This window comes from Entelurus aequoreus, linkage group LG18 (assembly GCF_033978785.1).
Source record: "Entelurus aequoreus isolate RoL-2023_Sb linkage group LG18, RoL_Eaeq_v1.1, whole genome shotgun sequence".
In the NCBI taxonomy this organism is placed as follows: domain Eukaryota; kingdom Metazoa; phylum Chordata; class Actinopteri; order Syngnathiformes; family Syngnathidae; genus Entelurus; species Entelurus aequoreus.
The window spans coordinates 6934969-6960592 of record NC_084748.1 but is presented as its reverse complement, the minus strand read 5'-3'; the positions used below and the strand labels follow the sequence as shown (position 1 = coordinate 6960592).

At 39.2% G+C, this 25624-nt stretch overlaps 1 protein-coding gene across 2 annotated transcripts in view; it reads left to right on the top strand.

Annotated features, from left to right (window-relative positions):
• The window catches only part of LOC133633756 (CREB3 regulatory factor-like), a 53055-nt gene extending 27485 nt beyond the window's left edge, over positions 1–25570 (top strand). For both annotated transcript variants that reach the window (XM_062026415.1, XM_062026416.1), the window contains exons 5-9: positions 2886–3059; positions 3227–3416; positions 8772–8845; positions 12294–12422; positions 15545–25570. In XM_062026415.1, coding sequence (XP_061882399.1) covers positions 2886–3059; positions 3227–3416; positions 8772–8845; positions 12294–12422; positions 15545–15660 — 683 coding nt within the window. In that variant the 3' untranslated portion in view covers positions 15661–25570. The remainder of the gene's footprint in view (positions 1–2885; positions 3060–3226; positions 3417–8771; positions 8846–12293; positions 12423–15544) is intronic.
• The last annotated feature ends 54 nt before the right edge of the window (positions 25571–25624 follow it).

The window sequence follows — 25624 nt, the reverse complement described above, 5'->3', positions numbered from 1 at the left end:
CACCATCTGTGATGTGGACGTGCATGCAGTCATAGATCAACAGGGACGGAGCTGCGTGAAAAAAGTCACCCGGTCTCTTCGCTCATTTTTTCTTCATCCATCCATCCCTTCGAGTTAGCTTTTATGATGACGCCGGCTGGAAAGTTCTCTTTTGGCAAGGTCTTCCTTTTGAATATCACCGTGGGTGGAAGTTTCTGGCCGTTAGCATGGCAAGCTAGAACCACAGTAGGACGACTTCTCATTCCCTGTGGTGCGAATATTCACCGTACGTGCTCCCGTTGTATCCACAGTGCGGTTCACAGGAATATCAAAAGTCAGTGGAACCTTGTACGCGTGTCTCTTAGTAGGAGACATTTTGTGGTCTTTACAGAAACACACAAATGAAATGAAACGTAATATCCGTGCGCTTCTTCTACGGGGGCGGGTGCTCACCTTAGCGGTTGCTTACAGTAGAAGAAGAAGCGCTTCCTCTTCTATGGGGGCGGTTGCTTACCGTAGAAGAAGAAGTGCTTTCTCTTCTACGGGGAAAAAAGATGGCGGCTGTTTACCGTAGTTGCGAGACCTAAACTTTATGAAAATAAATATTAATATTAATCCATATATAAGGCGCACCGGGTTATTAGCCGCACTGTCAGCTTTTGAGAAAAATTGTGTTTTTTAGGTGCGGCTTATGGTGCGGAAAATACGGTAACCTTTTTGTTTATTTTAATAGTATTTTTAGAATGTGCCGTGGGCCTTTAAAACATTAGCTGTGGGCCGCAAATGGCCTCCGGGGCACACTTTTGACACCCCTGCTATGGATAATAAAAAATGAAATGTGATAAATCTATGGATAAAAAGCAGAGCCTGGCGACGCATGCGCGTTTATCATAACTCTCTCTGTCTCTGCCCCTCCCTCACCAATGTTGCTGTGCGCACAATTTGTTTTGTTTTTAACCCCTTCTTAACCCTGAACGTACATTGAAAATACACGCAACCCTAACTCTACCTACCAACCCTAAACTAATGCCGGACATTTGAGGCATTTAAGAAACTCCGCCCTGACAGCCCCGAAAAAGAGGACATGTCCGGTGAAAAGAGGACGTATGGTCAGTCTATCCTAGCCCGTTAGCTGCTAGCATGCAGTGTGTTGTGCCTCGGTGTGCATTGTTTACACAACGTGCGTTACGCTTTTTAATATGTCCGTGTAGAAACTCATTCGGTACACCTCCCAACCGAACCATAACCCCCGTACCGAAACGGTTCAATACAAATACACGTACCGTTACACCCCTATCACAAACTGACTGGAGCCAGCTCAAATGCTAACGTGAAAACAAGAGACATTGACGTCACACCACGGTCTAAACTTCTATAAACACATTACTGTCTGACTAACTTAAGATATTTAATTGTGTACGTTGAACCTGCAAGCTGTGGTCCTTCTATACCACAGGTGTCAAACTAAAGGCCCTGGGGCCAGATGTGGCACGCTACTTCATTTTATTTGGCCCTCGAAAACCTGGAAATATGTATCAATAAAGTACTGTAACTTTTCTTACTATTTGTATTATTTATTTCTATTTTGGGAGAAAAACAATATATCTACTCCATGTAATAGCAAATTATGTTAACTTAAATATTGTCTAATTTTGCAAAAATATAATATCAAACATTCAAACTAGGGATGTCCGATAATATCGACCTGCCGATATTATCGGCCGATAAATGCGTTAAAATGTAATATCGGAAATTATCGATATCGTTTTTTTTATTATCTGTATCGGGTTTTTTTTGTTTGTTTTTTTTATTTATTAAATCAACATAAAAAACACAAGATACACTTACAATTTGTGCACCAACCCAAAAAACCTCCCTCCTCCCGTTTCTTTCTGTTATCAATATTCTGGTTCCTACATTATATATCAATATATATCAATACAGTCTGCAAGGGATACAGTCTGTAAGCACACATGATTGTGCGTGCTGCTGGTCCACTAATAGTACTAACCTTTAACAGTTAATTTTACTCATTTTCATTAATTACTAGTTTCTATGTAACTGTTTTTATATTGTTTTACTTTCTTTTTTATTTAAGAAAATGTTTTTAATTTAGTTATCTTATTTTATTTTATTTTTTAAAAGTACCTTATCTTCACCATACATGGTTGTCCAAATTAGGCATAATAATGTGTTAATTCCACGACTGCATATATCGGTTGATATCGGTATCGGTTGATATCGGTATCGGTAATTAAAGAGTTGGACAATATCGGAATATCGGATATCTGCAAAAAGCCATTATCGGACATCCCTAATTCAAACCATTTTTTTAATAGAAATAAATACTAATAATAATGATTTCAAAGCGAGTTATCCATCAAATTGTGCGATTTAAAAGTAGCAATAGATTTCATGGTAAAATTGTCAAATTTACTGTAGATTTTACAGCATTTTTGTCTAAATGAAAAAAACTACTTTTTTTACTGTAATAAACTGTGGTGTCGTTTTATTTACAGTAATACACCGAAAAATCTACAGTTGTTGATTTACGGTAAAAACAAGAAACAAATTGGCAGCTCAGGTGCCAAAATGTTACTTTAAAATTGCAGTTTTTTTTATTTACAGTATAAAAAAAAAAGAGTAAATTTTACAGTAAAATTCTGGCAATTGAGCTGCCTTTTTTTAGCATAAAAACAGCAGTACTGTTTTTCCATTTACAGTAATATACACTACATTTTGAGGTTAAATTATTGCAACTTACCATATTTTTTTACATTTTAGTTTTAAAAAAATGGTGTGATAATAGTATTCACTGTTAGAAGCGGCCCTCGGAGGCCAAACATAACTGCGATGTGGCCCTCAGCGAAAACGACTTTGACACCTCTGTTTTTATGTTCATCCAGAGGTGGAGGCGGAGCCTGTGGAGCAGTCCGGGGAGCGTCCGTCGAAACGCCGCTGCTTCTGGGAGTACCGATGTTCCCGGGAGTCGGCGGCCAAGAAGAAGCTGTGCGGCGACGTGCACTGGTCGTTGTCGTGGAGCTCCAGCACGCTGCCCAGCACGCTCTACCGCCGAGAAGGTGAGCTCGCTCTCTTTTCCCCCTGATTTGTGTGTGTCTGCTCTCCTTCTCCTGTGTTTTATAAGTGCAACGTCAACCGCAGTCTTTACATTTGCTCAACAATGCCACGTTTTCTCTCAAGGAACCTGTTGTAAGCGCCTCTTTCCCGCTTCTCTTGCTGCGTCCAGGCAAGAAAGGCCGCCGCAAAGCCCGCAAGACGGACGCCAGCGACCTGACGCCGAACCCGCAGAAGCTCCACAACATTGGGGAGCAGCTGCAGAAGCTGAACGCCGCCATCGACCGCATGGGCCCCGTCAATGACCTGCCCGCCGTGGCCCGGGCGCGTTCCCGCAAGGAGAAGAACAAACTGGCGTCCAGGTAAACGTGGGTTCTTCTTTTTTCATCAGGATGTCATTATCAAACTATGGGGAGTACGTGAGGGGTTTAGATCAGGGGTGTCCCGCGAAACGTCAGGAGGTAAACAAGTAATCTTGCTCGCAGGGAGATTGCATTCATTTTGTCGCCATCAAGTGCAAAATGCGGATAATTCAGGCCTTTAATTGATGCTCTGAATGGACCTGTGCGCAGCATTCACTTACACTACCGTTCAAAAGTTTGGGGTCACCCAAACAATTTTGTAGAATAGACTTCATTTCTAAGAACAAGAATAGACTGTCGAGTTTCAGATGAAAGTTCTCTTTTTCTGGACATTTTGAGCGTTTAATTGACCCCACAAATGTGATGCTCCAGAAACTCAATCTGCTCAAAGGAAGGTCAGTTTTGTAGCTTCTGTAACGAGCTAAACTGTTTTCAGATGTGTGAACATGATTGCACAAGGGTTTTCTAATCATCAATTAGCCTTCTGAGCCAATGAGCAAACACATTGTACCATTAGAACACTGGAGTGATAGTTGCTGGAAATGGGCCTCTATACACCTATGTAGATATTGCACCAAAAACCAGACATTTGCAGCTAGAATAGTCATTTACCACATTAGCAATGTATAGAGTGTATTTCTTTAAAGTTAAGACTAGTTTAAAGTTATCTTCATTGAAAAGTACAGTGCTTTTCCTTCAAAAATAGGGACATTTCAATGTGACCCCAAACTTTTGAACGGTAGTGTATATGACCCAATGCAAACAACCTTCCCTAGTCATGGTGACAAAAACACAAAATGCCAACAGACATAGTCACACATAACACAATATGACACAATTTGTGGATATTATAATAAAACATCCTTGCAGTAGGTTTGTACGGTATACCGGTACCAGTATAGTATCGCGGTACTAATGAACCAAAAACAGTACTGTACTCTGTTTGAAAAGTACCTGTTTGCCTTTTTTTTTTTTTGGGTGGGTGTGTGTGTTGACTCACATGCCCCTCAGCTCATGTTAAGTACCAATGATTGTCACACACACAACCGGTGTGGCAAAATTATTCTCTGCATTTGACCCATCACCCTTGATGGTAGGTGAGGGGAGCAGTGAGCAGCAGCAGCGGTGGCCGCACCCGATATCATTTTTGGTGATTTAACAGCAATGTCACCACGACGCGCCCTCATGTCTATGGGGGGGAAAGTACAGGTATTTTTCAAAGGCAGTATAGTACCTTTTTTAAAGTACCAACGATTGTAACACACACTAGGTGTGGTGAAATGTGTCCTCTGCATTTGACCCATCCCCTTGTTCACCCCCTGGGAGGGGAGGGGAGCAGTGGGCAGCAGCGGTGCCGCGCCCGGGAATCATTTTTGGTGATTTAACCCCCAATTCCAACCCTTGATGCTGATGCAGGGAGGTAATGCATCCCATTTTTATAGTCTTTGGTATGACTCGGCCGGGGTTTGAACTCACAACCTACCGATCTCAGGGCGGACACTCTAACCACTATGCCACTGAGTAGGTCCTTTTAATTCATAAGTACCGTGGTACTTTATTAGGACCGGTATACAGTACGACCCTATTCTGAGTATCGGATGACATCTGCTTGGATGTAAATTGTGTGATATCATGTGCGATACAAGCCGTCCTGCAGCCATTTCTTCTATTTTAGTCCAGTTATCTACAAAACGTAAACAGACATGCTGGGCCATGGGCAACTAGGAGCAAGCTGCTATGTAACAACTGAGCAGACAATAGCACACAAGCTAGACCAGAGGTGTCGAAGTCGTTTTAACTGAGGGCCCCATCGGAGTTATGTTTGGCCCCAGAGGGCCGTTTCTAACAGTGAATACTATTATTACACCATTTTTTAATGCATTTTATGGCATGTAAAAAAATATGGTAAGTTGCAATAATTTCACCTCAAAATTTAGTGTATATTACTGTAAATGGAAAAACAGTACTGCTGTTTTTATAGTAAATAAAGGCAGCTCAGTTGCCAGAGTTGTCCTTTTTTTTTTTTTCTTACTGTAAATTTAAAAAAAACTGCAATTTTACAGTAACATTTTGGCACCTGAGCTGCCAGTTTTTTTTTTGTTTTGTTTTTTGCCGCAAATCAACAACTGTAGATTGTTCTGTGTATTACTGTAAATGCCAAAACGGCACCAGAGTTTATTACAGTAAAAAAAGTACTTTTTATTTATTTATTTTTATTTTATTTTTTTCATTTAGAGAAAAATGCTGTAAAAACACAGTAAATTTGACAATTTTACCATGAAATCGATTGCTACTTTTACATTGCACAATTTGATGGATAACTTGCTTTGAAATAATAATTATTATTATTTATTTCTATTAGGGCTGCAACAACCAATCGATTAAAATCGATTATTAAAATAGTTGCCGATTAATTTAGTCATCGATTCGTTGGATCTATGCTATGCGCATGCGCAGAGTTTTTTTTTTTTTTACTAAACCTTTATTTATAAACTGCAACCTTTACAAACAGCTGAGAAACAATAATCAAAATAAGTATGGTGCCAGTATGCTGTTTTTTTTTCAATAAAATACTGGATAGGATAGAAATGTAGTTTGTCTCTTTTATCCGATTATTAATCGATTAATCGAAGTAATAATCGACAGATTAATCGATTATGAAATTAATCGTTAGTTGCAGCCCTAATTTCTATTAATGTTTAATAATATATTTTTGCATAATTAGACAATATTTAAGTAAACATAATTTGCAATTACATGGAGTACTTTTTTTTTTTTTCCTCCCCAAAATTGAAAGAAAGAATACATTTAGCAAGAAAAGTTACAGTACTTTATGGATACATATTATTTCCAGGCTTTCCAGGGCCAAATAAAATGAAGTGGCGGGCCACATCTGGCCCCCGGGCCTTGAGTTTGACACCTGTGAGCTAGACGTATAGGTAATAATTAATTCAACAATATTGCAGTGTCAAAATAAACAAGTATTAATTATAGTTGTACATCACTTACTCATACAAAGCCCCCAAGGCATATTAGAAAGTATCCAGTAACAAACGTGTCCGCATCATTCACCTTACTGCGTCTTGAGCTCAACGTCAAGAATTATTGTGGCCACTAGATGTCGGCACAAAAAAACAAAATTACCACTCCACTTCAGCTTAAAGACAGCATGAGTTTATTCCAGGTGGTTCAAAATTAATAGGTTGTTGTTTTTCATAGCTACCGTCGCTGTCACTCCATCAAACCTTTCCTAACATTCCACACTACAAGCCACTATCGCTATCAGACACTACTCAATGCTCCACTAGTAAAGTAACGTGAGACGGTCCCACTGCAACAATTCTATCTGCATCTACGTGTCAAGCTACACATTTGCACAAGCCAAGGCCGCTTGTTGTCCTTCCATTCCATGAATTGTGGAAGCCACGTAGGGCCGAGCGGACTGTGTCACGGGTTGAAAGGTCACATAAGATGTTATTGATGGGAGAAGGTGTTTCAAGCGCGTGGTCAGTGGTGTGTAAGGAAAGCAGGGCAGGAAGGGGGAGGTCATGTGGAGTTGACTGGACACTTGTTGACATTGGAGTGTGACGTGGGGAATTTGTTTGTGTTTTTCCACTAATATGTTGAAGGTCTTTGTGGGGAATGACATCCACCTTTGAAACTATCCTCCCCCCTTAAAAAGATCCCCTGGAGACTTTTGAATATTTACAAATTGTATCTTTTCCCGAGTCACACTTTGTGCTCAGCAAAGATTCTGTGTGTCACTTCCCTGATTGACCATCCCTTCACAGAACATTCTGTTCTCTCTCTCTCTCTCTCTCTCTCTCTCTCTCTCTCTCTCTCTCTCTCTCTCTCTCTCTCTCTCTCTCTCTCTCTCTCTCTCGCTCTCTCGCTCTCTCTCTCTCTTTCTCTGTCTCTCTCTCTCTATTTTTCTTTTTCTTTGTCTTTCTCTTTCTCTCTGTCTGTCTGCTCTCCCTTTTTATTTCTCTCCTTGTCTTTCTCTCTCTTGCTCTCTCTCTTTCTCTTTCTCTCTGTCTTTCTCTTTCTCTCTGTCTGTCTGCTCTCTCTTTTTATTTCTCTCTGTCTCTTTCTCTTTCTCTCTCTCTTTCGCTTTCTCTCTCCTACTCGCTCCCGCTCTCTCTCTCTCTCTCTCTCTCTCTCTCTCTCTCTCTCTCTCTCTCTCTCTCTCTCTCTCTCTCTGTCTCTCTCTCTCTCTCTATTTCTCGCTGTCTCTCTCTCTATTTCTCTCTCTCTCTCTCTCTCTCTCTATTTCTCTCCATCTCTCTCTCTCTCTCTCTCTATTTTCTCTGTCTCTCTCTCTATTTCTCTCTGTCTCTCTCTCTCTATTTCTCGCTGTCTCTCTCTCTATTTCTCTCTCTCTCTCTATTTCTCTCTCTCTCTTTCTCTTTTGCTTTCTCTCTCTCTCTCTTTCACTTTCTCTCTCTCTTTCGCTCTTTCTCGCTCCCGCTCTCTCTATCTCTCTCTCTCTCTCTCTCTCTCTCTCTGTCTCTCTCTCTCTCTATTTCTCTCTGTCTCTCTCTCTCTCTATTTCTCTCTCTCTATTTCTCTCTGTCTCCCTCTCCCTCTCTCTGTCCCTCTCTATTTCTCTCTGTCTCTCTCTCTCTATTTCTCTCTAGCTCTCTTTCTCTCTCTCTGTTTCTCTCTCTCTATTTCTCTCTCTCTCTCTCTCTCTCACTATTTCTCTCTCTCTCTCTCTATTTCTCTCTGTCTCTCTCTCTATTTGTCTCTTTCTCTGTCTCTTTATTTATCACTCTCTCTTTCTCTCTCTTACTCTCTTTAAATCTTTCTCTTTCATTTTCTCTTTTTCTTACTCGTTCTCCTTATCTCTCTCTTTCTCTCTCTTTCTCTGTCTCTTTAAATCTTACTCTTTCATTTTCTCTGTCTTTATTTCTCTGTCTTTCTTTTTCTTCTTTTCTCTCTCGTTATCTCTTTCTTTCTCTTTCTCCTTATCTCCCTCTTTCTCTTTATCTGTCTTTATCTCTATCTCCCTCTTTCTTTTTCTCTCTCTTTCTCTCTCTCGTTCTCACTCGGGGGACGGCGTGGCACAGTTGGGAGAGTGGCCGTGCCAGCAACCTGAGGGTTCCTGGTTCGATCCCCACCTTCTACCAACTTAATCACGTCCGTTGTGTCCTTGAGCAAGACACTTCACCCTTGCTCCTGATGGGTGGTGGTTAGGGCCTTGCATGGCAGCTTCCATCATGTGTGTGTGAAGGTAGAAAAGGGCTATACAAGTTTAACCCATTTACCATTTTACTCTATTTCTCTCTCTCTCTCTCTCTCTCTCTCTCTCTCTCTCTCTCTCTCTCTCTGTCTCTCTCTCTCGCTCATTTGCAGGGCCTGTCGGCTGAAGAAGAAGGCGCAGCACGAGGCCAACAAGATCAAACTCTGGGGGCTCAACCAGGAATATGGTTAGTACATCATAGACTTCTCCTTTAAAGGAGAACTGCATTTTTTATTTATTTTTTAAGAACACACGTTTTTCTTTTTATATGCATTCCAACTCGTAAATAAATGCTAGCAAGAGTCAGCTAACAATGGAGACAATGACAGTCAATCCATTTTGCCTATAAGCATTCTAAAAACATCCAGAAACCTCCATCATCATTTTATATACATGCTGGAAGTATAAATGTAAGGTAGTAACATTCATAATAACATGTAATGTTGACATATTTTGATGTTATGTGATTGGGCCGGTTATAAGGTTTATTGGCGCTCTGTACTTCTCCCTACGTCCGTGTACCACTCCGTACAGCAGCGTTTTAAAAAGTCATACATTTTACTTTTAGATACCGATAATTTCCGATATTACATTTTAAAGCATTTATCGGCGGATAATATCGGCAGTCCGATATTATTGGACATCCCTAGTTTTAATTGCTGATGCGGGTTTATTGATTTTTAAATGCGCCAGAAAATAACCCGTTTTGTACACTGTTGATGTGATTCAATGCACAGTAGGGCGTAAATGTGTTTCTGTATAGTATTTCTCCAGCAATGGTCATGTGGTGACATAATGTTGTTGTTTTTTTTTTTTTTTTTTTTAGCAAATATATTTTATTGAATTTTACAGTTAAAATCACATTTGACAGTCATACTTTGCTCACGCAAACCCTTCATACAGGCACTCATACACACTTGAGGGGAGAGGTGCACTTGAACTTTAACAACTCAAGGTTTACAGTATAGACATTATTAGAAAAAATACCCAGATATTGCATATATATATCCATCCATCCCGCTCTGGCTCAGGATCAGCAGGCTATCCAGACCATAGCAAGATGGATGAATATTCCTCGGCATCAAGGATCCTCAGGAAGTGATCACAAGATCACATCCCGAGGACCTGCCCACCGTTCACACTTAAAAAAAAGAAGAAGAAAGTCACAGGGCTTGATCAGATGCAAAACAACACAAAATAAAAAGTCACAACAACAAAAGAAAGCAAGTAAACCGTGACAAAACCATATCAAAAGTGACACAAAAAAAGCAATAGTAGTGTGGGATCAATACAAAAAATAATAATAATAAAAAAGGAATATAACTACAAAAAAGATATGGCAGGTTTTTTTTTATGTCTATAAGTTATGATTCAATATATGTCAGTAAAGGTTTCCAGGTTAGTTCCCATTTATTCATATTTGTAGAGTTTATAAATCTTATTTTTTCAAAAGTCATTACATTCACAAGTAAGACGTCACTGAAGGCCTAGATGGCAAACGCACGTCCCGCCACTGCTTGGATGTTTTTATGGGTGTGTTCCCAATAGCCACCTCGTACGTGAGTTTGAGTTTATTTCGAACATGCATGCATACAACATGATACATCACAATTTCCAGTTTCTCTTCTCAACATGTTCGAAAAGGAGTAGGGAGAAGCAGAGCTTATTTAATCCTTCCCCCTTTTCTTTTACGTAACAGTTGCTAAAACTTGTGTTCACTTCCTGTTCTCAATTTATTCACAATATACTCCATAAGTAATCACAATAAAAATAAATAAATAAATAATAATTGGTGAAGTAAGTCATATTTCATATGATGAGATAAGTAAGATTATTTTGAGAATGAATGAATGGATGGATGAAATAAATTCAGAATGTTTAGCATGGTTCTTCTTCTTTGGACTTTGTAAATACTTTAAGTTTGAAGAGTTTCTTGAAGTGGATCATATAAGTGCATTGTTTGATTGCTTTGCTTAATCCATTCCATCATTTAATTCCACATACAGATATACTGAAGGTCTTAAGTGTTGTACGTGCATACAAAAGTTTTAAATTACATTTTTCTCTAAGATTATATTTAAAACATAAGATATGTTTTAATTGGTGAAGCGGGTTTTTTGATTTTTAAATGCGCCAGAAAATAACCCGTTTTGTGTACTGTTGATGTGATCCAATGCCCAGTAGGGCGTAAATGTGTTTCTGTATAGTATTTCTCCAGCAATGGTCATGTGGTGACATAAGTTATGGTATTTTGAGAGGTAATCATTGAAGCCGGACGTCACTGAAGGCCTAGGTGAGAAACGCATGCCCCGCCAATGGTTGGATGTTTTTAGAAGGCTTTATAGTGTGTTCCCATTAGCTGCATCATTAGCCACCTCAGTGTTTCCCACACATTCATTTATTTGTGGCGGCCCGCCACTAAAGAATTACGTCCGCCACAAATAAAAAATAAATAAATTATAAATTATAAATCATTTATTCATTTTTTTATTTTTTTTGTCCTGTCCAGCTTCTCAGGCAAATCATATAGTTGCTGTAGATGCCCATATAGGCTGTTCAGATTTACTTTACAAAAGAGAAGTGTAGGATACTTCTCTTTTTGCCTTATTTGTATTTGACCACTACTGTTTTCTGTTTATTTGTTACTGACTTGGCAGGACACCTCTGCCTCTGTTTCACTTTATGTTGCTGGTAAATAATATGGTTGTAGTAGTAGGCTAAAGTTACATTATTTAGTATGCACTAATTAAAGGGGCGGAGCTTTAAGAGACATTTTAGCTTTTTATATTTTATAAGATATATTTTTTGTAAGAACCACAATTAATAAATATATTTCAGGGAATAACTTATTGTTCAAATCTGTATATAAATATGTACATAAAGTGTTGTAATTATATTGTAAAATGGATGGATGGATGGACGTTTAAAACAAAACTGTTATTAATTAGTAAGTATAAATTTTTTGAGCCTTTTTAGAGAAAATCATATCATTGTAGTAAATTATGCAAATTACTCGATGATGTCATGGTGACCACGCCCCCACCGCCACAGGTATCTTGGCAGTTTATGGGAAACACTGCGCCTCATACTTGCTGTATTGTACGACATAGAATGCATAAAAACATGCGTTCTTGTCTTATGTGAGGATTGTGAATTTAAAAACAAAAAAGTGCAGTTCCCCTTTCCAAGCCGTCCACTCATATCTCCACATTACTTTGCACGAGCAATAGCGAAGCAGCTCGTGTGCTAGTAACACATCTCTCTCGGCGACGTGACTTCATCACCGCCTCCACACGAGCAGACGTGCCAGCTCCTCGTCCTCGCATCATTTGTTTCCTTCCAGCTCTGGGTAATTGTCTCATTCCCCTCCTACATTCCACTCATTCCTGCGCCCATTGCCAAGGTTTTAGTTGCGCCGGCAAAATTGAGCTCCGTCACCAGAAAGCCTCCTTTTCAGCCTCTTTTTTTTTTGTATTCCTTTTCATTCACTTGCGCTGCTTTCTCGCTCATTAGTGCGCGTTCCAGGCGAGCCCAAGTGCCGTGTCACACTCCTAGAGATCATTTATGTTCTACTTTGTGACGTTCGGTATAAGACATGAAGCCTGCCTCCTCATGCCATGTTGTGTGTGCCGCAGAGAACCTGCTGGGGGCGCTGCTGCGTATCAAAGAGGTGATTCGGCAGAAGGTGGAGAGCAGCGAGGAAGAGGACACGGACGAGCGAGGCATGACCCAGCGTCTGGAGGACATCCTCGGCGAGTCCAGCGGTGAGGGGCACGAGCAGCCAGAAAAAGTCATAATTTTTCGGATTATAAGTCGCTCCGGAGTTTAAGTCGCACAGGCCGAAAATGCATAATAAAGAAGGAAGAAAACATATCAAAGTCGCACTAGAGCAGGGGTGGGCAATTAATTTTAACCGGGGGCCGCATGAGCAACCCGAGCCCTGCTGGAGGGCCACACCAACAATATTTCAATCAAATTTTACTCAAATTATTTTTGATATACCGTAAGATAAATAATAATAATAATTTCATTTAACCTAACTTAACTTTATACAAAAGCAGATTGGTTTTGATGGTTTTATTTTTAACACTGTCTTACACAACACTTCCTGATGTATAATACAATGCAAAAATGTCAATTTCTCAAACATTTTTCCCCGTCAGATTTGGACAACCATCTGTTGTCACACCTGCCAGCTTGTCCCATTTCAGTCCTAACATGTCCAAACACTATGTGAACAAGTCATTACCTGTGGTTGTCTCTTTAATTGACTGCATGGCTGCCAGCTCCTCTGTGATTTGAAAGTCTGCAGTTATCCCACGTAAGAAGATGAGCAGCTGGGCGGTGTCACATCCATCGCAGCTCTCATCCAAAGCCAGCAAAAAACAGTCAAAGTCGGCCGTTCTGTTCTTCAGCTGAAGCTCCAAGTTTCCAGCGATGGTCTCAACCCGCCTCGTTACAGTGCGTCGGGAGAGTGACACGTTCTCAAATGCACCCCTCTTCTCCGGGCATTTCAGTGCAACAGAGTCCAATAAGCACTCCTTAATAAACTCTCCGTCAGAAAACGCCTTACTTTTTCTGGCGATTTTGTGAGAAATTACGAAACTTGTCCTCACGGCTGCATATCTGGGGGTGTGAAATTTGGCAAAAAGTCCTTTTTGGGTTTGCAGTTTTACCATCAACTCATCAGCCTCCCTTGCGCGTGCTTCATCAGACTGATTCCGGTATTTTTCCTCGTGCTTCGCCTCATTTTTTGGGGAAATTTATTTGATAAAATCCAACACCAAGAATAGACATTTGAAAGGCAATTTAAAATAAATAAAGAATAGTGAACAACAGGCTGAATAAGTGTACGTTATATGAGGCATAAATAACCAACTGAGAACGTGCCTGGTATGTTAACGTAACATATTATGGTAAGAGTCATTCAAATAACTATAACATATAGAACATGCTATACGTTTACCAAACAATCTGTCACTCCGAAATCGCTAAATCCCATGAAATCTTCTTCCTCTGTGTCGCTTCTAAACAACTCTGCCAACTCCAAAGGTAGACAATGCGCCTAATAATTTCACGTATAAATCGCACCCCCGGCCTAACTATGAAAAAAAATGCGACTTACACTACCGTTCAAAAGTTTGGGGTCACCCAAACAATTTTGTGGAATAGCCTTCATTTGTAAGAACAAGAATAGACTGTCGCGTTTCAGATGAAAGTTCTCTTTTTCTGGCCATTTTGAGCGTTTAATTGACCCCACAAATGTGATGCTCCAGAAACTCAATCTGCTCAAAGGAAGGTCAGTTTTGTAGCTTCTGTAACGAGCTAAACTGTTTTCAGATGTGTGAACATGATTGCACAAGGGTTTTCTAATCATCAATTAGCCTTCTGAGCCAATGAGCAAACACATTGTACCATTAGAACACTGGAGTGATAGTTGCTGGAAATGGACCTATGTAGATATTGCACCAAAAACCAGACATTTGCAGCTAGAATAGTCATTTACCACATTAGCAATGTATAGAGTGTATTTCTTTAAAGTTAAGACTAGTTTAAAGTTATCTTCATTGAAAAGTACAGTGCTTTTCCTTCAAAAATAAGGACATTTCAATGTGACCCCAAACTTTTGAACGGTAGTATATATATGTGTATATATATATATATATATATATATATATATATATATATATATATATATATATATATATATATATATATATATATATATATATATATATATATATATATGTATATATATATATATATATGTATATATATATATATATATGTATATATATATATATATATATATATATATATATATATATATATATATATATATATATATATGTATATATATATATATATATATATATATATATATATATATTAGGGCTGCAACAACTAATCAATTAAAATCGATTATAAAAATAGTTGTCGATTAATTTCGTCATCGATTCGTTGATCTATGCTATGCGCAGAGGCTCCTTTTTTTTTTTTTTTTATATTTATTTTTTATAAACTGCAACATTTACAAACAGCTGAGAAACAATAATCAAAATAAGTATAGTGCCAGTATGCTGTTTTTTGTTCAATAAAATACTGTAAAGGATAGAAATGTAGTTTGTCTCTTTTATCCGATTATTAATTGATTAATCGAAGTAATCAACAGATTAATCGATTATCAAATTAGTTGTTAGTTGCAGCCCTAATATATATATATATATATATATATATATATATATATATATATATATATATATATATATATATATATATATATATATATATATATATATATATATATATGTATATATATATATGTATATATATATATGTATATGTATACACAGCCCAGCCCCCGGCCAAAATTTTCTTTATTGTAATTTTGAAGAATTAATCAATCTGAATGTGCACGAACTATTTCTTGTTTCATTGAAAATAAAACGGCAAAGTCCATTTGGCTGTCATCTGTTTTAATATGAGACACAATTGTGTCAAAGTCATGATTTTTTTTGTTCATGCTTGAAATAAGAAAGAAAAAGCCGTTTTATACTTGTGAGTGTTGATGACACAACAGTTGATATTCTAGTTTCAAGCATGTTTTACTCAATGTAGGTCATCAAATCTCAGCAACAAGCTGTAATATCTTACTGAGATCATTTAGGACCAAAACCCTTAAAACAAGTAAAACACTCTAACATAAAATCTGCTTAGTGAGAAGAATTATCTTATCAGACAGAAAATAAGCAATTATCACCCTTATTTGAGATATTTCATCTTACTTAGATTTCAGTTTTTGCAGTGTGCTACTTGTCCGCTTCCTTGTCCTCCATTCTTATCTACTCCGTTTGTCTCCTTCCATGTGTCGCCACGGCAACCGCAGCGCCTTTAGTCGCCGGGCGCACCAAAGACTTCGTGCAGAGGATTTTGGCGGCCAGCGCGGGGGGGCAGAGCCAAGGCAAGAAGCCCCCGCCGACGGGGGACCAGGCGGCGGGCTAAACCCCGCCCCTCCCACCCCCTCGCCTCCGCCTGTGCCACGAGACCCTCCTCCTCGTCCTCCCACCCGAGGAGGGGCGGTAACCACGTGAGGGTGCTGCTGCTGCTGCTGCTGCCGCCGTGCTGGATGTCCTGCGTGAGTGCGTGCGTGTGCGTGCGTGTGTGTGTGCGCGTGTACGCCGCTCTTGTAAAATACTGTACTGACTCCCCCCCCACCCGCCCTCGCCGTGTGCTGTACTCGTAGCCCATCGTGCCTATAAATAGACATTGCACTGTTTTGTAGACGCCTGTAGTCGTCAGCGGGGAGGGGCGCTAGTGAGCCAGGGGGGCTTCTAATAAGGAGAGTTACTCCCTCCCTCCCTCCCACACCTTCCTCCTCGCCATCATCACCGCCCACCTTTAGAACGCTGCACCTTATTCCCAAACGACCAAAGAGAACACCAAAACTTATCACATGCTGCCAACCTTTTTGAAACGTGCGAGAAGACGCCGACGTCACCAGCATGCACCCCCCCCCCCACCCCCCCCGCCCCACCCACCGCCTCCAGCCCCCCGGCTGAGCCCTCCCCCGCGCCCCCTCCCGCACTTAATGATGTAGCGCGCCTTCCTCCCCGGCACCCCAAACTAAAGACGCGTGTAGATGTAGAGAGCAAATACTTTGATCTGGTTGTGCCCACAAGGTGGGCCGGTCTGCCTTTCTTCTGTGAAGCTTAGACCGACCTTGTCCACGGTCTCTAAATGTTGTCGGACATGAAGCGTAAATAGTTCAAGGACCCTTTTTTTGTTTTTCGAATTGCACTGTGGTTTCGAAAGGACTGCGCACCTTGCTGAGAGGACTCCCGGTCCTCCTTAAAAAAAACAACAAAAAGACTTTTAGCACCTTTTATTCTTTTTTTTAGGTCAAACAACTGCTGACTGGTTTTTGTTTGCCCGACGCCAACACAATTATTGTCAACCACAATGAAAATAGGTCAGCCCAGACTTCCTCTTTGGTCCAAGTAGCCACGGAATCAAACCCAGAACCTTCTTAATGCGTGTCAACTACTGACCCACCAAGCCGCAAATGTCTCAATTGGTGCACTTGGTCCAAGTACCCACGGAATCGAACCCGGAACCTTCTTACTGCGTGTCAACCATTGGCTCATTAAGCCGCAAATGTCTAAAATTGTGCACTTGGTCCAAGTATCCACGGAATCAAAACGGAACCTTCTTAATGCGTGTCAATCACTGGCCCCACGAAGCCGCAAATGTCTCAATTGGTGCACTTGGTCCAAGTATCCACGGAATCGAACCCGGAGCCTTCTTAATGCGTGTCAATCACTGGCTCCACCAAGCTGCAAATGTCTAAATTGGTGCACTTGGTCCAAGTAGCCATGGAATCAAACCCAGAACCTTCTTAATGCGTGTCAACTACTGACTCACAAAGCCGCAAATGTCTCAATTGGTGCACTTGGTCCAAGTAGCCACGGAATCGAACCCGGAACCTTCTTACTGCGTGTCAACCATTGGCTCATTAAGCCGCAAATGTCTAAAATTGTGCACTTGGTCCAAGTATCCACGGAATCAAAACGGAACCTTCTTAATGCGTGTCAATCACTGGCCCCACGAAGCCGCAAATGTCTCAATTGGTGCACTTGGTCCAAGTATCCACGGAATCGAACCCGGAGCCTTCTTAATGCGTGTCAATCACTGGCTCCACCAAGCCGCAAATGTCTCAATTGGTGCACTTGGTCCAAGTAGCCACGGAATCGAACCCGGAACCTTCTTACTGCGTGTCAACCATTGGCTCATTAAGCCGCAAATGTCTAAAATTGTGCACTTGGTCCAAGTATCCACGGAATCAAAACGGAACCTTCTTAATGCGTGTCAATCACTGGCCCCACGAAACCGCAAATGTCTCAATTGGTGCACTTGGTCCAAGTAGCCACGGAATCGAACCCGGAGCCTTCCTAATGCGTGTCAATCACTGGCTCTACCAAGCTGCAAATGTCTAAATTGGTGCACGTGGTCCAAGTAGCCACGGAATCAAACCCAGAACCTTACTTTAATGCGTGTCAACTACTGACCCACGAGGCTGAAAATGTCTCAATTGGTGCACGTGGTCCAAGTAGCCATGGAATCGAACCCGGATCCTTTTTAATGCGTGTCAATCACTGGCCCCACTAAGCCGCAAATGTCTAAATTGGTGCACTTGGTCCAAGTATCCACGGAATCGAACCCGGACCCTTCCTAATGCGTGTCAATCACTGGCTCCACCAAGCTGCAAATGTCTAAATTGGTGCACGTGGTCCAAGTAGCCACGGAATCAAACCCAGAACCTTACCTTAATGCGTGTCAACTACTGACCCACGAGGCTGAAAATGTCTCAATTGGTGCACTTGGTCCAAGTAGCCATGGAATCGAACCCGGATCCTTTTTCATGCGTGTCAATCACTGGCCCCACTAAGCCGCAAATGTCTAAATTGGTGCACTTGGTCCAAGTATCCACGGAATCAAACCCGGAACCTTCTTAATGCGTGTCAACTACTGAACCACGAAGCCGCAAATGTCTCAATTGGTGCACGTGGTCCAAATAGCCACGGAATCAAACCCAGAACCTTCTTAATGTGTGTCAACCATTGGCTCCACTAAGCCGCAAATGTCTAAATTGGTGCACATGGTCCAAGTAGCCACAGAATCAAACCCAGAACCTTCTTAATGCGTGTCAATCACTGGCCCCACGAAACCGCAAATGTCTCAATTGGTGCACTCGGTCCAAGTAGCCACGGAATCGAACCCGGACCCTTCCTAATGCGTGTCAATCACTGGCTCCACCAAGCTGCAAATGTCTAAATTGGTGCACGTGGTCCAAGTAGCCACGGAATCAAACCCAGAACCTTACCTTAATGCGTGTCAACTACTGACCCACGAGGCTGAAAATGTCTCAATTGGTGCACTTGGTCCAAGTAGCCATGGAATTGAACCCGGATCCTTTTTAATGCGTGTCAATCACTGGCCCCACTAAGCCGCAAATGTCTAAATTGGTGCACTTGGTCCAAGTATCCACGAAATCAAACCCGGAACCTTCTTAATGCGTGTCAACTACTGAACCACGAAGCCGCAAATGTCTCAATTGGTGCACGTGGTCCAAATAGCCACGGAATCAAACCCAAAACCTTCTTAATGCGTTTCAACCATTGGCTCCACTAAGCCGCAAATGTCCCAATTGGTGCACTTGGTCCAAGTAGCCACAGAATCAAACCCAGAACCTTCTTAATGCGTGTCAATCACTGGCCCGACTAAGCCGCAAATGTCTCAATTGGTGTACTTGGTCCAAGTAGCCACGGAATCGAACCCGGAACCTTCTTTATGCGTGTCAACCATTGGCCCACTGAGCCGCAAATGTCTCAATTGGTGCAGTTGGTCCAAGTAGCCACGGAATCAAAGCCGGAACCTTCTTAATGCGTGTCAATCACTGGCCACTGAGCCGCAAATGTCTCAATTGGTGGACGTCGTCCAAGTAGCCACAGAATCGAACCCGGAACCTTCTTTATGCGTGTCAACCATTGGCCCACTGAGCCGCAAATGTCTCAATTGGTGCAGTTGGTCCAAGTAGCCACAGAATCAAACCCAGAACCTTCTTTATGCGTGTCAACCATATGCCCACTAAGCCGCAAATGTCTCAATTGGTGCACTTGGTCCAAGTAGCCACGGAATCAAACCCGGACCCTTCTTAATGCGTGTCAATCACTGGCCCCACTAAGCCGCAAATGTCTCAATTGGTGCACTTGGTCCAAATAGGCACGGAATCAAACCCGGACCATTTTTAATGCGTGTCAACTACTGACCCACGAAGCCGCAAATGTCTCAATTGTTGCACTTAGTCCAAGTAGCCACAGAATCAAACCCGGACCTTTTTTAATGCATGTCAATCACTGGCCCCACTAAGCCGCAAATGTCTCAATTGTTGCACTTAGTCCAAGTAGCCACGGAATCGAACCCGGAACCTTTTTAATGCGTGTCAACCATTGGCCCACTGAGCTGCAAATGTCTCAATTGGTGCACTTGGTCCAAGTTGCCACGGAATCGAACCCGGACCCTTATTGATGGATTACTCTATTACTAAAACAATCAATTAATCAATTAAACTACTACAAATTACGTGATTATTAAAACTATACAAATTAGTTGACTACTAAAATAATCAATTACTCGATTAATCAAACACACTGATCGATTAGTACAATTACTAAAACAATCAAATAATCGAACAAACTAATCGATAGATTACTCACTAAAATAATTGATTACTTGATCAATCGAACAAACTCATTAGATTACTCGATGACTCAATTAATTAAATAAACTACTACAAGTTACTTGATTTTTTAAATAATCTATTACTTGATTAATCAAACGCTAATCAATCGATTAGTACAGTTACTAAAACAATCGATTAATCAAACAACTAATTGATGGATGATTCGATTACTAAAATAATCGACTCAATCAAATAAACTACAAGTTTCTTGATTACTAAAATAATCGATTCATCAAACACAATAATTGATCGATTAGGACAATTACTAAAACAATCGACTAATCAAACAACTATTTGATAGATTATTGGATTACTAAAATAATTGACTCAATCGAATAAACTACAAGTTACTTGATCACTAAAATAATCGATGACTCAATAAATTACACTACTACAAGTCATTTGATTTTTAAAAAGAATCTATTACTTGATTAATCAAACGATTAGTACAGTTACTAAAACAAGCGATTAATCGAACAACTAATTGATGGATGATTCGATTACTAAAATAATCGACTCAATCAAATAAACTAATAAAAGTTACTTGATTACGAAAATAATCGATAAATCAAACAATAATTGATCGATTAGGACAATTACTAAAGCAATCGATTAATCAAACAACTATTTGATAAATTATTGGGTTACTAAAATAATCAACGACTCAATCGAATAAACTACTAGTTACTTGATTACTAAATTAATCGATGACTCAATCTATTACTTGATTAATCAAACGCTAATCAATCGGTTAGTATAGTTACTAAAAAAATCAATTAATTACTCAATCAAGTAAACTGATATAAATTGATGACTAAAATAATCGATCGATTAGTACAATTACTAAAACAATCGATTAATCAAAGACAATAATCGCTCAATTAGGACAATTACTAAAACAATCGATTAATCGGACAAGATTATTCGATTACTAAAATAATCAACGACTTAATCGCATAAACTACAAGTTACTTGATTACTAAAATAATCAATTACTCGATTGATCCAACCCACTAATCGATGGATTAGTACAATTACTAAGACAATCAAATAATCGAACAAACTAATCGATAGATTACTCACAAAAATAATTGATTACTCCATCAATCGAACAAACTCATTAATAGATTACTCGATTACTAAAATCATCGATGACTCAATTAATCAAATAAACTACTACAAGTTACTTGATTTTTGAATAATATATTACTTGATTAATTAAAGGCTAATCAATCGATTAGTACAGTTACTAAAACAATCGATTTATGGAACAACTAATTTATTTGTTCACTAAAATAATCGACTCAATCGAATAAACTACAAGTTTCTTGATTACTAAAATAACCCGATTAATCAAACACAATGAGCAATCGATTTGGACAATTACTAAAACAATCGATTAATAGATAGATTATTCGAATACTAAAATAACGACTCAATCGAATAAACTACAGGTTACTTGATTACTGAAATAATCGATTAATCTAACAACTAATTGATAGATGATTCGAGTACTAAAATTGACTCAATCGAATAAACTACAAGTTTCTTGATTACTAAAATATTCGATTACTCAATCAAATAAACTAATACAAGTTACTTGATTACTGAAATAATCGATTAATCAAACACAATAATCGATCGATTAGTACAATTACTAAAACAATCGATTAATCAAACACAATAATCGATCGATTAGGACAATTACTAAAACAATCAATTAATAGATTATTCGATTACTAAAATAACGACTCAATCGAATAAATTACAAGTTACTTGATTACTGAAATAATCGATTAACCTAACAACTAATTGATAGATGATTCAATTACTAAAATTGACTCAATGGAATTAACTACAAGTTTCTTGATTACTAAAATTTTCGATTACTCAATCAAATAAACTAATACAAGTTACTAGATTACTGAAATAATCGATTAATCAAACACACTAATCGATCGATTAGTACAATTACTAAAACAATTGATTAATCAAACACAATAATCGATCGATTAGGACAATTACTAAAACAATCGATTAATAGATTATTTGATTACTAAAATAACGACTCAATCAAATAAACTACAAGTTACTTGATTACTGAAATAATCGATTAATCAAAAAACTAATTGATAGATGATTCGATTACTAAAATTGACTCAATCAAATGAACTACAAGTTTCTTGATTACTAAAATATTCAATTACTGAATCAAATAAACTAATACAAGTTCGATTAATCAAACACACTAATCGATCGATTAGTACAATTACTAAAACAATCGATTAATCAAACAATAATCAATCGATTAGGACAATTACTAAAACAATTGATTAATCGAACAACTGTTTGATAGATTATTCAATTACTAATATAATCGACCACTCAATCGAATAAACTACAAGTTACTTGATTACCAAAATAACCCGATTATTCAATTAAAATAATACAAGTTACTTGATGACTAAAATAATTGATTAATCAAACACAATAATCGATTGATTAGTACAGTTACTAAAACAATCGATTAATCAAATACAATAATCGATCGATTAGGACAATTACTAAAACAATCGATTAATCAAACACAATAATCGATCGATTAGGAAAATTACTAAAACAATCGATTAATAGATAGATTATTTGATTACTAAAATAACGACTCAATCGAATAAACTCCAAGTTACTTGATTACTGAAATAATCGATTAATCAAACAACTAATTGATAGATGATTCGATTACTAAAATTGACTCAATCGAATGAACTACAAGTTTCTTGATTACTAAAATTTTCGATTACTCAATCAAATAAACTAATACAAGTTACTTGATTACTGAAATAATCGATTAATCAAACACACGAATCGATCGATTAGTACAATTACTAAAACAATCGATTAATCAAACACAATAATCGATCGATTAGGACAATTACTAAAACAATCGATTAATCAAACACAATAATCGATCGATTAGGAAAATTACTAAAACAATCGATTAATAGATAGATTATTTGATTACTAAAATAACGACTCAATCGAATAAACTCCAAGTTACTTGATTACTGAAATAATCGATTAATCAAACAACTAATTGATAGATGATTTGATTACTAAAATTGACTCAATCGAATGAACTACAAGTTTCTTGATTACTAAAATTTTCGATTGCTCAATCAAATAAACTAATACAAGTTACTTGATTACTGAAATAATCGATTAATCAAACACACGAATCGATCGATTAGTACAATTACTAAAACAATCGATTAATCAAACACAATAATCGATCGATTAGGACAATTACTAAAACAATCGACTATTATTCGATTACTAAAATAACGACTCAATCGAATAAACTACAAGTTAATTGATTACTGAAATAAAAGATTAATCAAACACAATAATCGATCGATTAGGACAATTACTAAAACAATCGAATAATCGAACAACTGTTTGATAGATTTTTCGATTACTATAATAATCGACGACTCAATCGAATAAACTACAAGTTACTTGATTACTAAAATAATCGATTAATCAAACACACTGTTCGATTAATCGATTGTGAGTGCTCCAGTCGAGACACAGCCAAACTTGACCGTCAGCCATCTTGGAGCCCCTCCCCCAACTTCTGCGTCGCCCCGCCCAGCACGCCGTCTTCTGCTGGCGTCCGTCAACGGGCCAAAGAGGAAAGCGGAGAGATAAAGAAACCAAAAAAAAAAAAAAAAATTGTAACCGAGCGACAGCCCAAGAAAAATGAAGAAGTTGTGAGGTAAAACTGCTGAAAGGACTGTGAATGTTGTCTCTCTGCTGCCCCTGCAGGACTGTAGCAGCATTACTAGTCTCTCTGCTGCCCCTGCAGGACTGTAGCAGCATTACTAGTCTCTCTGCTGCCCCTGCAGGACTGTAGCAGCATTACTAGTCTCTCTGCTGCCCCTGCAGGACTGTAGCAGCATTACTAGTCTCTCTGCTGCCCCTGCAGGACTGTAGCAGCATTACTGGTCTCTCTGCTGCCCCTGCAGGACTGTAGCAGCATTACTAGTCTCTCTGCTGCCCCTGCAGGACTGTAGCAGCATTACTAGTCTCTCTGCTGCCCCTGCAGGACTGTAGCAGCATTACTAGTCTCTCTGCTGCCCCTGCAGGACTGTAGCAGCATTACTAGTCTCTCTGCTGCCCCTGCAGGACTGTAGCAGCATTACTAGTCTCTCTGCTGCCCCTGCAGGACTGTAGCAGCATTACTGGTCTCTCTGCTGCCCCTGCAGGACTGTAGCAGCATTACTGGTCTCTCTGCTGCCCCTGCAGGACTGTAGCAGCATTACTGGTCTCTCTGCTGCCCCTGCAGGACTGCAAGTGCACACTTATACACTCTGGAGACCAAGTGTAAGTGCACTCTAAAGACTAATTGTAAGTGCACTTATACACTTTGAAGACTAAGTGTAAGTGCACACTTAGGCACTTAAAAGACCAAGTATAAGTACACACATATGCACTCTAAAGACCAAGTTTAAGTACACACTTATATACTAAAGGCACAGTGTAAATGTACACTTATACTGTCTTAAGACCAAGTTTAAGTACACACTTTTACACTGGAGGCAAAGTGTAAGTGCACACTTATGCACTCTAAATACTAGGTGTAAGTGCACTTATACACTTTGAAGACTAAGTGTAAGTGAACCTTTCAGCACTCAAAGGACTATAAGTGTAAGTACACACGTATGCACTCGAAAGATAAGTGTGAGTGCACACTTATACACTCTGGAGAATAAGTGCAAGTGCACACATATATGCTCTGAAGACTTAAGTGTAAGTGCACACCTATGCACTCTCAAGACCAAGTGTAAGTGCACTCTCAAGACCAAGTGTAAGTGCACTCTAAAGACTAAGTGTAAGTGCACTTATACACTTTGAAAACTAAGTGTAAGTGCACACTTAGGCACTTAAAATGCTAAGTGTAAGTGCACACTTATGCACTCTAAAGACAAAGTGTAAGTGCACACTTAGGCACTTAAGACTAACTGTAGGTGCACATTTATACACTCTGAAGACTAAGTGTAAGTGCACACTTATGCAACCTAAATACTAAGTGCACACTTATGCACTCATAAGACTAAGTGTAAGTGCACACTTATGCACTCTAAAGAGTAAGTGTAAGTGCAGACTTATGCACTCTAAAGACAAAGTGTAAGTGCACACTTAGGCACTTAAGACTAAGTGTAGGTGCATATTTATACACTCTGAAGACTAAGTGCAAGTGCACACTTATACACTCTGGAGACTAAGTGCAAGTGCACACATATATGCTCTGAAGACTAAGTGTAAGTGCACACCTATGCACTCTCAAGACCAAGTGTAAGTGCACTCTAAAGACTAAGTGTAAGTGCACTTATACACTTTGAAAATATGTGCAAGTGCACACTTAGGCACTTAAAAAGCTAAGTGTAAGTACACACTTATGCACTTTAAAGAGTAAGTGTAAGTGGAAACGTATGCACTCTAAAGACAAAGTGTAAGTGCACACTTAGGCACTTAAGACTAAGTGTAGGAGCACATTTATACACTCTGAAGACTAACTGTAAGTGCACACTTATGCAAACTAAAGACTAAGTGCACACTTATGCACTCATAAGACTAAGTGTAAGTGAACACGTATGCACACTAAAG